The 14,034-nt window shown below is 46.2% G+C and overlaps 1 protein-coding gene across 1 annotated transcript; it reads right to left on the reverse strand.

The window, feature by feature from the left end:
- Positions 1 to 670: 670 nt before the first annotated feature.
- On the reverse strand, positions 671 to 4,293 carry NYX (nyctalopin). The gene is made up of 2 exons (XM_040634540.1): positions 4,228 to 4,293; positions 671 to 4,113 (listed from the first exon to the last, which is right to left on the reverse strand). Exons 1-2 carry the CDS (start codon positions 4,291 to 4,293, stop codon positions 2,632 to 2,634), a joined length of 1,548 nt encoding a protein of 515 aa, XP_040490474.1. The 3' UTR covers positions 671 to 2,631.
- Between the last annotated feature and the right edge of the window lie 9,741 nt (positions 4,294 to 14,034).

The raw sequence follows: 14,034 nt of genomic DNA on the forward strand, positions 1-14,034 counted from the left end.
TAATGAACTCAACACTGGGAACTCCACTGCCTGTTCTCTCATGAAAGCTCATAATGGCCACAATTCACCAGGAACCCGTTCCAGGCGACTCTGGATCTGTTTGGCAGTTAGCAACTCCCATGTTCCCAGAATTCTACTGGGCTGGGTAGTTCTATAAAATCTGTCGCCCCGGAGGCTGTTCCAGTGTTGATACTTGTTCAAAAACATTCAGTCAAACAAATGTTCATTAAAAAGCTGGCCATCTAACCACCAGGCAGAATTGGAGCAGCAGAATTGAGGCTGACTCTCGGGAACGGGGTCCAAATGAAAGGAAGGACATTCCTCCCGAGACGGCATCTTGTTCCTCAGTAACATGGGTTACACGTCTGCCGCGGACTTCCATGGTAACCCAAACGCACAGATCTGGTCTCCAGGATTCCTGTGATCCTTCCTCAGTTACCATGGCCACAACACACAGTTTGAACAAACAACACTTCTGACCTCATCTGGTTCTCACATTTGAAAAGTAAGACATTTGGAGAACAAACTCATTTTAAAACATTAAAGTCAATCGGCGGATTTGGAAGTTTGAGTATTGTGATCAAACGAATACAAGGAACATTTTTTCCACTCCGAGGAAAAAGAACGACTGCCTGTCAAAAAAATCATTTTGACAACCGTTGAAATTTCAAGACAGAATATATTTTAAATAGTAGTACTCTATCAATGAGAACGTTCCTGATAGGAAATACATGCTGTGGCTTTTAGGGGTGAAGGGCTGTGATGTTTACAACTAACTCAAACTATATACGGCAAATACAGTAAAATGGGAACAACCAGGAAACCGAGGTGAATAGCCAAAGCCTTCACTCTACTATCCTTGCAACTTTCCTGTAGGTTCCTTTTCAAAATGAAGCGTTTCAAAAAATCATGCATGCTCCAGATTAGTGACTTTCAAACTTCAACAATAGCCCACAATAAAATATAAATTGTACGCAGTGACCCAGACATAACATACACACATAGACATATCATCTGAACAAATGCATACAAATTCAATAAAGTTTCACAAAACAATACCTGTTAACGTGTAAGACTCTGTGACTTTTCTGTTCCATCTTGGTTTTTTTTAAATGCTGGTTGTGACCTGTTGAGGTGATTGACCGCGAACGGTCACAACCCATTTGAACACTCCTACCCTCAGAGGTGCTTTCTGCAACATTTCTGATATTTAGTATGACCTAGAGACAAAGAAGAAGTACTATCACCATGAAGACCTGACAGCTTCGCACACCCTTAATTATGTGGGCTTTGAAAACCCAGCTCTTCAAACATAGAGGCATTCAGGACATTAAAACTTGAGATTCCGAGGGCAACCCTGTTGGGACCCCTCTCGCTCATGGAGAGCTTTTTCTGTATCCTCACTTTAAAAACCCCTATCGCTTTACTCACCAAAAAAACAAAAAACCTATGGATTTTGAGCATGTTGACAAATGCAGTCATCGTTACTTGTGTGTGGACAAGTGTGTGAGCAAGTCTTTAGGAGACATACAGAATTTGTTTTGGCACCCAGGCCTAGGGGCTTACAGTTGGCCAACTCCCACCCTGGGAAATCTCTGTGGCCCCCTTCCCAGCTACTGGCTGCCTCCTCGCCTCCTGGCCATTAGTCAGCCCCAAAGTGTGCCACCCATAATAATGTCTGCACCTAATGGGATCATCCAGGCTGGAGACTCCCTGCCCTGCTAACAGCATCTCTGTCTTCCTGACACTCTTCCCACGAAACCTAAGAAAAGAGGATTTTGTGGCCTCCCTGGAGAGTCATAATGCATGTTTGCATATGAAAGACTCTAAAAAATCTTGCAGTAAAGAAACTTGTTTAACTTTTTTTTTTAATCTTAGGAATTTACACACTTATTTGTACACGGAAAACCCCATCCCCCCTTTTCCCTACCCTGCCCTAAAGTTGCTTTGTGGCTAAGGCCGCCCCTGGGAAATAACTGTGGAGTAAGTGAAATGGATCTTTGGTTTCAATGCCTCCTAACATATTCCAGACCCCAGGAACCACCACCAACCCCTTGGGTCTAAGTTCCTCTCACATCCCCCTTCTCTCCTGTTCTGTCCATCTTCCTGGACTCCAGTGTCCTGTGCCCCTGGGTGAGAGGGAGGGCAATTGTGGTAGAAAACAAAGGGACTGGGCTTACTGGGCTGTCCCACCAGGAAAACTGGCACAGTTCTCAGTACTTAGCCACTGGACTGACTCTAATTCAGGCACTGCAGTCTCTGTTTCCTGGAAGATGGGGGCAAGGGATGGGGATAGAGCCCTGTAGCCCCAGGAGCTTCCAGTTCCTAATCTTCTCACTGGAGGGCCCATGTTCACTGTTTCTTCTCTTCTCTAATTGATGCCCGCGTGACATGAGCAGAAATCCATTCCTTTCCCCACCTCCACCCCATCCCCAGCGTGGCATTGCCCAGGGTTCTCCTCTTCCTAGAGCCGTTTCTGAAAGTAAACCGTCCCTTCCATTCTGGGCTGGAATTTTCACCACCTGCCCGCATCCTGCTGGCCTCTCGCCCCACCACAAACACCCTCAAGGCCAGTTAACTACGCTTTCCCCCACCGGCCAAGGTAATCTGGGCTAACCCAGTGAGGCAAGGTCAGTTCACGTGTAGGACAAACACCACGCGGTGGGCCACGCTGAGCAGGAGACCAGGGCCGAGGAGAAACCGGGTGCTGTGGCCCGAGACAACCACCCCAGCGGAGAAAAGGCTGTCAGACAGGGAGGAGTTGAGCGGCCCCTCAGTGGCGTTGGCCACCTCCTCCAGTGGGACCCTCGGGGCCAGCAGCTTGGAGAGGAGGCTGCTGAACCTACTCACGGTGGTAGCCTCTGGCTCTGGGGACGGGCCTGGACTGGATGCAGTGAAGTTCAGCTCCTCGGGGTCCACACAGAGGCCGTCGGAAGAGCGCCCAAAGGCCACCTGGCTGAGGTCCAGGCCGGCCACGGAGCCCGGGGCGGCGCACGGCACGTCAGACACGCGCCCGGAGCTCTCCATCCAGTCCCGCAGCCACTCCAGGCGGCAGTCACAGCGCCACGGGTTGCGGAAGAGAAAGAGGCGGCCCAGGAAGAAGCCAGGCTGGAAGGCGGCCCAGGCCAGCACAGTGAGGTGGTTGCCATTGAGGTGCAGAGCGAGGAGGCCCGAGAGGTTCTGGAAGGCGCCCTCCTCCACGAAGGCAATGCTGTTGCGGTCCAGGTAGAGCAGCTCAAGCTCTGCCAGGTCAGCGAACCAGGCGCGCGCCACGAGGCCCAGCGCGTTGCCGCCCAGGTTGAGCGTGCGCAGGCGGCGCAGGCCTACAAAGGCTCCGGCGGGCAGCTCGGCCAGCAGGTTGTCGTTGAGCAGCAGGTGCTCCAGGGCGCCGCAGTCGCGAAAGGCGCCTGCATGCACAGCGCGGACGCGGTTGGCCTGCAGGCTGAGCGAGCGCAGGCGCCTCATGCCCTGCAGCGAGCTGGAGGCTACCGCCTCGATGCGGCTGCGCTCCAGGTGCGCGTGCGTCAGGTTGGCCAGGCCGCGCAGCGCGCCGGGCACGCGGCGGAAGAGGTTGTCGAAGGCGGCGAGCTCGCGCAGGGCGGGCAGCTCGGCCAGGAGGCGCTCGGGCACGGTGAAGAGGCGGCAGGAGGCCAGGTCGAGGCGGCGGAGGCGGCTGAGTGCGGCGAAGGTGCGAGCGTGCAGGTAGCGCAGCTCACCATTGTGCGCCAGGCGCAGCTCGGCCAGGCGCGGCAGGCCCTTGAAGGCGCCGGGCGTGATGAAGGACAGGTTGTTGTGGCGCAGCGACAGGCGGCGCAGTGACGGCAGCGTGCCGAAGGCCCGCTCGCCCAGGAAGCGCAGGCCGTTCCGGTCCAGGTCGATGGAGGCCGCCTCGCACGGGAACTCGGCCGGCACCCGCAGGAGACCTGCGCGGTCACAGCGCACGGAGCAGCCGCGCTCCGTGCTGCCGCAGGCGCAGGCGGCGGGGCAGGTGCGCGTGCAGGCCTCCTCGGCCCAGACACTGGGCAGGCCGAAGACCACCGCTGGGAGGTGGGGAGGGGGGAGAGAAGACAGAAAAGGAACAGCCGTCAGCCTAAGGGTGGTCCCAGTGAAGTCCTACTTGTCCACGTCGCAGGACTGCCCTCCACCAAGTTCTCATCCTCCTGCACAACCACGCCCTCCAAGTGGCCTCCTTCCAGCTCCTAGACCTTTCGCACGCAGGTTTCCCACCCAGGCCGCCCTCCCCTTTGCTTCCCGGTTATATTCACAGGCAAAATCCAGCTGGGATTCCGGCATCGGACCCAATTCTAAACACCCTCCTGCCTGTAACATCACTTGATGCTCTCCTAGAATTCGGCCTAGAGGGATCACTGCATGCATAGGGGGGCCTGGAGGGCATCACCGTGGCCTGTGCTCTAGTCCTGCGCTGCCCAATACTGTAGTCACTAGCTACATGTGGCTATTGAGCATTTGAAATGTGGCTAGCCTGAATTGAGATATGCTGGAAGGGTAAAATACACACCAGCTCTCAAAGACTTAGTACCAAAAAAAAAAAAAAAAGGTATATTTTCTCAACATTAACTCTTACATTGATTACATGTTGAAATGATATTTTAGATCTGTTGGATTAACTAAAATATTAAAATTAATGTCAACTGTTTCTTTTTACATTTTTAATGGGGCTACTCAGAAAATTTAAACATTTGTGGCTTGCATTCTATTTTTATTGGTGCTGCTCTAGTCCCTCCCGCTGTAAGAATTCAATTCCTGAAAACTCCCCCATTGAGGAAATTAAGCCTCATGAAGAAGAGAGAATTAGGGAACAGGAGGTAGGGCAAGAAAGAAAACCCTGTCAATCTCTTTTTTTTTAAACAATCACTACATTTAAGCCATAAGGACAGCATTCTAAATTAACAATGACCTGCTGACACATCTCAAAAAAATAATTGTGGACACTGTGGAGTTAATTTTCATTCACCAGCCCTTTTCCTCTAGAGACTTTTATACATCATCACAGGAAAGAATGGTGCTTATAAATTAATTTTGTTCTGAGCATATGAACGGAGAATCAGATAAAGACTTCAAAAGCCCTCCAGGAGGCATGCCACCTGCAGCAAAACAGAATGGTAGCCAGAGGTCCCAACCCCCATCTCGAGTTCCAATGGAAAGGGCAGCACGGAAGATGCACAAGTTTTATTTTCTGGCCAGGAGCAGCTCGTAGGTGGAGTGTGCTCCATCTGAAATTCCTGCAGAGTCACAAAGGTACCCAGATGTAAACCTGACCACTGATACTCATAATTTCTAGCCCTCCTCAGCAGTACTCCCAAATTTGTAGCAAACATCCCTGACCTACCATTCAGTCCCTCCCACTGTGTACACATTACCCTGCTTTGCGGGTGGGAGCCCTCGTAGGCACCTGAAGGTGTGGCCACATAAGGAGTGTGCAGAATATGCTTGCCGCTGGCTCTGTGGCTTTGTTCAGCTTCCAGTGTCTTCAGTACATTTGTTGTGGACACTGCATGTTTTTTCAGCTGCTAGGAAGGGGTTCAGCTTTTTCAGACTTGGCTGGAAAACACTCAGCCCTTTGAGCAAGCCTTCTGTTGTAAACTATAGCTAGTTAAACATTCTGTTGTTACAGAGGCTTGACTTAGCTCTAACGTCTCCCTAAGAACTGTGAACTAGACACCAAGCTTCCAGCAAGGTTCTTGGACCCTGTGCTGAGCTTGACTGTAAACGGGGCAGCAGTTGGGCTAGGGAGACACCCTTTTAGAGAGACAGAGCCAAGAATATAACCTTAACTCCAGGCGTCAGCGGACAGGGGTGGGACCCTTTTCTATCAACTCTTCCAACTGGGTCAAGTAGAAGACATCAGATTTCCTTACAAATAGTCCTTCATTCTACTCTCTTCTCCTTTTTAATTAAGAGAAGTGCACTCTCAACCATATGACTCATGTTTCTACTACACAAGAGCTAACATTGTTCCAGGCACACTAAATGTTTGCAGAATTAAATGGAATTGATGCCTTCCTCTGTAATGATTCCTCCTGGAGGATGTCATTTATTTAAAAAAAAAAAAAAAACTCTTTGTCGAGGAATTCCTGGGATTATGACAGGGATTAGTTAATAAAATGGAACTGCCAATTTTTCTAAAACACATGCAACAGGGGTGGGAGTGAAGTTTTTATTGTGTATCCTTTTTATCTTTTAAATGTTGAACCATGTGAATGTATTCCCTATTTCAGAAAACAGGTTAAGATTTATTTTAAACTTTTTTTTAAGATTTTTTATTTAGTTATTTGACAGAGAGAGACAGCGAGAGAGGGAACACAAGCAAGGGGAGTGTGAGAATGAGAAGCAGGCTTCCCTCGGAGCAGGGAGCCCTATGCGGGGCTCAATCCCAGGACCCTGGGATCATGACCTGAGCCGAAGGCAGACGCTTAACAGCTGAGCCACCCAGGCACCCCAAGATTTATTTTAAACTTTAAACACTCAAGATGTTGTCACTATTAGAGACCTATTTTTCTTTCTTTTTTTTTTTAAGATTTTGTTTATTTATTTGACAGAGAGAAAGAGACAGAGAGAGAGGGAACACAAGCAGGGGGAGTGGGAGAGGAAGAAGCAGGCTCCCAGCAGAGCAGGGAGCCCGATGCAGGGCTCCATCCCAGGGCTCTGGGATCACGCCCTGAGCCGAAGGCAGACGCTTAATGACTGAGCCACCCAGGCGCCCCTAAAGACCTCTTTTCAACCTCTGAAACTTTAAGAGCCATTAGGAATTACTAATTTACTGGATTACTTAGTGAAATTTAAATTAAATCAAGTAAATTCTCAGAACAGACAACCAAAATCCAGTATTGGTTTACCCAATATGAAGACTAAGTATATGTCTAATTCAGAGAAGCAGGGCACTAAAACAAAATTTTTAAAAAATAACAAGCTATTTGGGTGAGTTCTCTTGCAGGAATGGCACAGTAGCTTGTATCAGACTAACATTCCTGCCAANNNAGCTAGTGTAAACTCTGAAAAAATATTTAAAGAAAAAATGTTTGAAGGCACTGAAGAGGAACCTAAATAGGCAACCAGAGTAAATACAACCCTTAAAAGAAGAGAAGCTGGGGCACCTGGGTGGCTCAGGCAGTTAAACATCCAACTCTTAATTTCTTGATTTCAGCTCAGGTCATGATCTCAGAGTTGTGAAATCAAGCCCCCGGGTCGGGCTCCACGCTGGACGTGGAGTCTGCTTAAGATTCTCTATCTCCCTCTCCCTCTGCCCCCCCCTTCCCTCTCTAAAAAAATAAGAGAGGCAAACTAGGTGAAGACACATTTATCTGACTTTTTCTCTTATACCTGAATAACACTGTGTGTTAACTTCATTATAAAAATGAAAATGAAACTGGCTTTTTCTCTCAGGGCATATTCAAGTCCGTGCTGCAGATAGGGAGTAGAGCTCAAGCAGAGAGGAAGAGTCTTATCACGCTGACACGTTAGAAGTCAGAGTATTATAGCTGCCACAGTGGCTGGAAATTGAAGAGGGAAAACGTGGAAAAGAAGGAGCCACAAAATTGACATACAGAGTCCCCTTAGGGGGACTCAAACAAATCCTTGTTTGAGTCCTAAAGTGTATATATGTGGGGTGACTCCAAGGAGCCAAGAACTGAAGGCCGAACGCACCAACCAAAGATTTCAACAACTTCCCAGTAATGGGAGACAGATTAAGAGTTCAAAGTCCACCAAGTTAAAAGGACTTATAAAATACCTCCGGCTTTCCATGGAAACCCCAGAGGGCCACACCTTAGGAGTAAAGACCATTTCCCAGGACAAAGGGCAAACTGAACTAGGCCTACCCTAACAAAGCCTAAAACTAAACCTCCCCAGTATCAAGGTGACCTACCAGTAATTTAAGTGAATGCCATACAAAATTCAACACTCTTCAAAGGAAGATATAGAATCTAGAATTCCTTATAACTACTATCTATGATATCTTGTATACAGTCAAATAATACTAGATATGTGAAGAAGTAGCAAAACATGACACTTATCAAAAGGAAAAAAAAAAGTAGTTAACAGAGGCAGACCCAAAGACTGCCCAGATGTTGGAATTACCAAACAAGGATTAACTATAAATATGTTAAGGAATTTACAGGAAAAGATGGATATAATGGGTGAAGACATGGAGAATTTGAATTTTAGAAGAGATAGGGAAACTAAAAATGAGCCCAATGGAAATCTTTGTACTAAAATAATAATACAATATTTGAAATTTTATTTTTTAAAATATTTATTTATTTTAGAGAGAGAGCACGGTGGGGAAGGGGAGAGGGAGAGAGAGAAAGAGGGAATCCTCAAGCAGACCCTCTGCCAAGCGCAGAGCCTGATGCAGGGCTCAATCCCACAACCCTGAGATCACGACCTGAGCCGAAATCACAAGTTGGATGTCCAACCAACTGAGCCACCCAGGCCCCCCACGATATTTGAAATTTAAAAAAAAATCATTGAATAAGAAAAACAGATTTGACACAGCAGAAGAAAAGATTTCATGAACTTGAAGAGAGGTCAACAGAAATTACAGAAGCACCGGGAAAAAAAAAAGACTAGAAAAAATATGATTGGAACTTCAATGACCTGTGGGATAATATCAAGCAATTAGACTAACATGCATGTATTTGGAGTTGCAGAGGACGGAAGAGAGAGAATACAGCAGAAAAATAATTGAAGACAATTTCTAAAATTTGATTAAAACCAAGAAGCCCAGCAAACCCCAACTAACAACACACACACACACAAATATACTTCTAGACACATCATAGTCAAACTGCTGAAAACCAAAGATAGAAAATTCCTTAAAGCATCCAAAGAAAAAAGACATTATATAGAGTACACAACTATATAAATAATGACTGACTGCTTATCAGAAACCACAGAGGCTATAAGACAATAAAATATATCTTTAAAAAAAAACTTTTAAGTAAACTCTCTGCCCAATGTGGGGCTTGAACTCACACCCCTGAGATCAAGAGTCCCATGCTCTACCCAGGGAGCAGTCAGGTGCCCCCTGGAATTATATCTTTTAAAGTGCTGGAAAAGGGGTGCCTGGCTGGCTCAGTCAGTTAAGCATCCACCTCTTGATTTCGGCTCAGGTCAGGATCTCAGGGTCCTGGGATCAAGCCCCGCAGTGAGCCCCACGTTGAGCCCCACACTGGGCTCCAGGATTCTCCCTCTGCTCCTCCCCTCACTAGCTCGAGATGCACCTGTTCTCTCTCTCAATAAAATAAATAAATCTTTTAAAAAAGAGAGAGAGAGAGAATGAAAAGACAGACCACAGACTGGGAGAAAATAGCTGTATATTTTCTCTGTATATATCTCATAAAAGACTTGTATCCAAAGTATATAAAGAACTCTCAAAACTCAGTGATAAGAAAACAGACAACCTAATTAATAAACGGGCAAAATATGTGAAGAAACACTTGACCAAAAAAAGATATACAGAAGGCAATGAAACATATGAAAATATGGTCAACATCATTAGTTGTTAGGGAAATGCCAATTAGAATTGCATCTTGTTAGAATGACTAAAATTATAAAGACTGACATACCAAGTGTTGGAGAACATACAGAATAACTGGGACCCTCTTACAGGGCTGGTGGAAGTGTACAATGGTACAACCACATTGGAAATAATGTGGCAGCTTCCTTAAAAGTTAAACATACACCTACCTTATGATTCATCCATTCTACTCCTAGGGAAATAGAAGCATATGTCCATACAAAAGACTTGGGCATGACTATTCACAGCAGCTTTATTCGTAATAACCCAGAACTGGAAACAACATATACGCCCACCAAGTCTGAACAGGTAAACAAATTATCAAGTATCCACATAGTGGAATACTACTGGGTGATAAAAAGAAATGGACTTTTGATACATACAACATAGAGGAATCTCAAGATAATTCTGCGAGTGAAAGAAGCCAAACAAACAAAAAAAGGTACATAGTATCTGATTCCACTTACATAAATATTATTCTGTAGTAACAGAAAGATCAGTGGTTGCCCCGGGATTGGCGGGGAGGCAGGGAGGGACAGGAAGGTGGGATTATATAGAGACATGAATCTTGGGGGTGAGGGATATGTTATTTATCTTGATTGTGCTGATGGTTTCACAAGGGTACACTTCAAATATGTTCAGTTTGTTAGATGTCAATTATATTTCAATAAAGCTGTTTTTATTTTTTTAAGATTATATATTTGAGAGAGCACGAGAGAGAGCATGTACAAGCATGTGAGGGAGGGGCAGAGGGAGAGAGACATTAAAGTAGACTCCATGCTGAGTGCAGAGCCCGGCACAGAGCCCCATGTGGAGCCCCACACAGAGACTGACAAGGGGGGCTCAATCTCACGACCCTGAGATCACGACCTGGGCTGAAACCAAGAGTCGGACACTTAACAAACTATGCCAACCAGGTGCAATAAAGCTGATTTTTTTTAAGATATTAAGGAAAGTAATTCAGTGAGTATGTGTGTATATAGATAGATACATATACACATCATATATGTATATGACTTGTATACAGAATATAAAAACAACTACAAATGAATAATGAAAAGACAACTAAATAAAACTGGGTAAAAGACTTGAACACTTCACAAAAGAATATATTAAGTAGCCATTAAGCACATGAAAAGGTGTTCAACATCATTAGCCATTAGGGAAGTGCCATTAAAATTACAGTGAGATTTCCCTATACACGCACTAGAATGGCGACAATTGAAAAGACGGACAACCCCAAATGGGGGCAAAGATGTAGGCCAACTGGATTCTCTAACATGGTTGGTGGGAGTAGAAAATAGTTCAGTAACATTACAAAACTTTGGCAGGGTCCATTGAAGCTAAACATACGCCTACCCTATGACTCAGCAATTCCACTTCTAAGTATTTACCCAAGAGAAATAAAAGAAAGGTCCACATAAAGACGACAAGATTGCTCATAGTCGCTTATTCATAATAGATAAAAATTGGAAATTACCCAACAGTAGAGAAATAAAAAAGAACAAACTATTGATATAAACAACAAAAACATGTTGAGCCAAAGAAACTTAACACAAAAGAGTACATACTATAGGATTATACTGCTATGCAGTCCCAGAACAGAGCTCCTGGCCGTGGCTCTGGGTGCTCAACAGAATAAGGCCTGCAGATGGACTCCATCCCAAAAGACAGCAAATTAGAAGACATAGTTTAGGAATATTATCTGGGTGATAGGAGCATGCAGTTCAAATTAATCAAACTGTGTGGGTTTCTTTTTAATTAGTGTTTGCTCAAAGCTAAGCTTGCTACATTTTCTCATTTCATAAGACAATCTGCAAGGTAAGTATTATTCTTCTGTTCTATGAAGGAGGAAACTGAGGTTCAAGGTGGTTAAATGACATCAACCTTTGGTTTCTGTCTTTCCATTATGCTGTACTATCCCCCACCCGACATACCTAGTCTCTCTGAGCTTCCGTCTCGTTAACTAGAAACTGAAGGGCCAGCATTTCCCGTCCTCTGGGGGCCCTACTGGCTCTCATTTTCCACGGTTGGGCAGCAGCTGTTGCCAACTACCACCTCTAAGAAAAAATACCCCAATCAGAGCCCCATGGGTCTCTGCCGTCACCTCCCAGACACAGCTGTTTGGACTGCGGATAAACATTTGACCTAAGCAGACCCAATCAGATTCATTCAACACCACCCCCCCATGAACACGGAAGGGGCAGTGAGATCGTGTGAGCATCATCCGGTACAGCACTGAGGCTAGGGTTTGTACCACAGCCGCATGCCGGTCAGAGTTACAAGGGAGCAGAAGTCAAAGGCAAGGTGAGGAAGCTGGTGTGCGGACAGAGGACAAAACCCAACATGAGAATCACAGAGATGGAGATCAGGAAGAGTGGGAAGTTGCTAGCCAGCTCTCTAGTTCCCAGAAGGCCCGGCTATAGCTGTTTCTATGACATTTCCCCGTTTCCATTTTACAAACCGACTCAAATCATCTGCACGGACCAGTGAATTTCTGTTCTTTGAGACCAAACCATCTCTGACAGTAGTGGACGTCTGATACCTTTTCTGGCTACCCAGCACCTTTTAAGTACTCTTTCCACATTTAGGGAATTTTCTACATTATAAGTCCTGCCTCCTCAAGATAGAAGCCAGAAATTCTCTTTCCCAATGTCCCTTATGGTTAGGGCCCAGGCACGTGACCTAGCTTTGTCGATCAGACACCCCCAGGGACACTTGGATTCAGAAGTGCCAGGCAGAAACCATTTTCTGTCCAGGATGATGGCAGAGGCATCTGGATTTCAGGCTCCGGAGGGGGGGGGATTTCTGGCACCCAGCACCCAGCATGATGCCCATGAGCTGCCAGCTGGGTCCACCAGTGGTGGTGGCCTCAGGGCCTTTGCTGGAGCTGCCCCACTCCCTGGTTTAGGCATTGCTCTGGGCAGCGGGCCTCCAACCAGGATGACTGGGAACACCTCACATCCCTAAACAAACCCTTTCCTGGCTTTAACAGTACCTTAAGTACGTACTATGGTTTGCAACAAGAGTCCAAAACACAATCAGAGGTAAAACAGGTCCTCCTAATCTCTCTCTAACCATCTCCTCCTTCTGGCCCCTTCCCCTTTCCCCCAAAAAAACCTTGTGAACTCTCTACCTGAAAAGAGAAAGCTGCTCAAATTCAGGACCAGGCAGTGCCCCTCACCCAAAAGGAAGCTCCTTGCTATTCATTGCCACAACATACAGAATATGGAATCAAAATCTGTTTAGGCCATCTCTGATTTTTCCAAATGCAAATGAAAAGGGGCCTCTCCTGTCATCAGCAGTGATTATTCCAAAAACAAATCTCCTCAGCTGTCCAGGGCCGAGTTCCATGGGGATACCTTGGCCAGAAAGACATTTACCAAATTAAAATAAAGATCACAATTTGTGAAAAGTGAAGGTCAAACTCCCTGGCAGTTGCTTAGCAATTTCTGTTCGCACACCAGTATTTTGGAGAAGCATCCATGTGGAAATCTGAAGAGGTTTCAGTGCTTTTATTCCCCATCTGACGTTGGGAGAGGAAGACGGGAAATTCAGCCAAACTGGCCCGGGCTCAGAACTGGCCTCTGCTCAGCCAGCCTCTGTCACAGCTCAGGCATACACATGCAGGGCTTTCCAGAGCATTCAGTCTAGAAACACTCATCCTGAGGGCACGGCCTCTCTAGTTCTCTCATAAACTCTAATGACCCTGCCTTTCATCCCTGCCTTCTCATGCTGCCTTTCTGGGCATTTCGTTCTGCTTCAACCTCAGCCAAGCTTTCTGAATCTCAGTTTCCTCATCTGTAACAGGCGGACCATTATGAGGAACAGATGAGTTGGAAAGCTTGAAATAGCTGTGAAACCATGGGCTAAAGCTAACAGCAGGCTCCATGAGGCACTGTGGTCACAGGATTAAATCACACCAAGGGACGAGTACTTCAAGGACCATGCAGGGATCTGCCCCAAAGTGGAAAGCAAGACACCAAGTATGAGAATAGTGAAGTTATTACAAGTAGACTGCAAGGAAGAGTCTAGAATGGTTCTCTACCTGGGCTGCACAACGGAATCATCTGAGGAGCTTTCGAGCCATTCACAATGCTCCGGCTGGACACCACACCAATTAAATCTGAATCTTCAGGGGTGGAACCAAGCGTTGTGCTTCACAGATGAGCCCAATACACAGCCCAAGTCAAAAACCAAGGGTCTAGGTGGACCAACTTTATCAAAATGGGATTTATGCACGTGGTATAAAATGTTACAAGGTGGGGGCGCCTGGGTGGCACAGTTGTTAAGCATCTGCCTTTGGCTCAGGGCGTGATCCCAGCGTTCTGGGATAGAGCCCCACATCAGGCTCCTCCTCTAGGAGCCTGCTTCTTCCTCTCCCACTCCCTCTGCTTCTGTTCCCTCTCTCGCTGGCTGTCTCTGTCAAATAAATAAATAAAATCTTTTAAATACATAAATAAATAAATAAATAAATAAATAAATAAATAAATAAA

This window comes from Ursus maritimus, assembly GCF_017311325.1.
Source record: "Ursus maritimus isolate PB19 chromosome X unlocalized genomic scaffold, ASM1731132v1 scaffold_X1, whole genome shotgun sequence".
Classification (NCBI taxonomy): domain Eukaryota; kingdom Metazoa; phylum Chordata; class Mammalia; order Carnivora; family Ursidae; genus Ursus; species Ursus maritimus.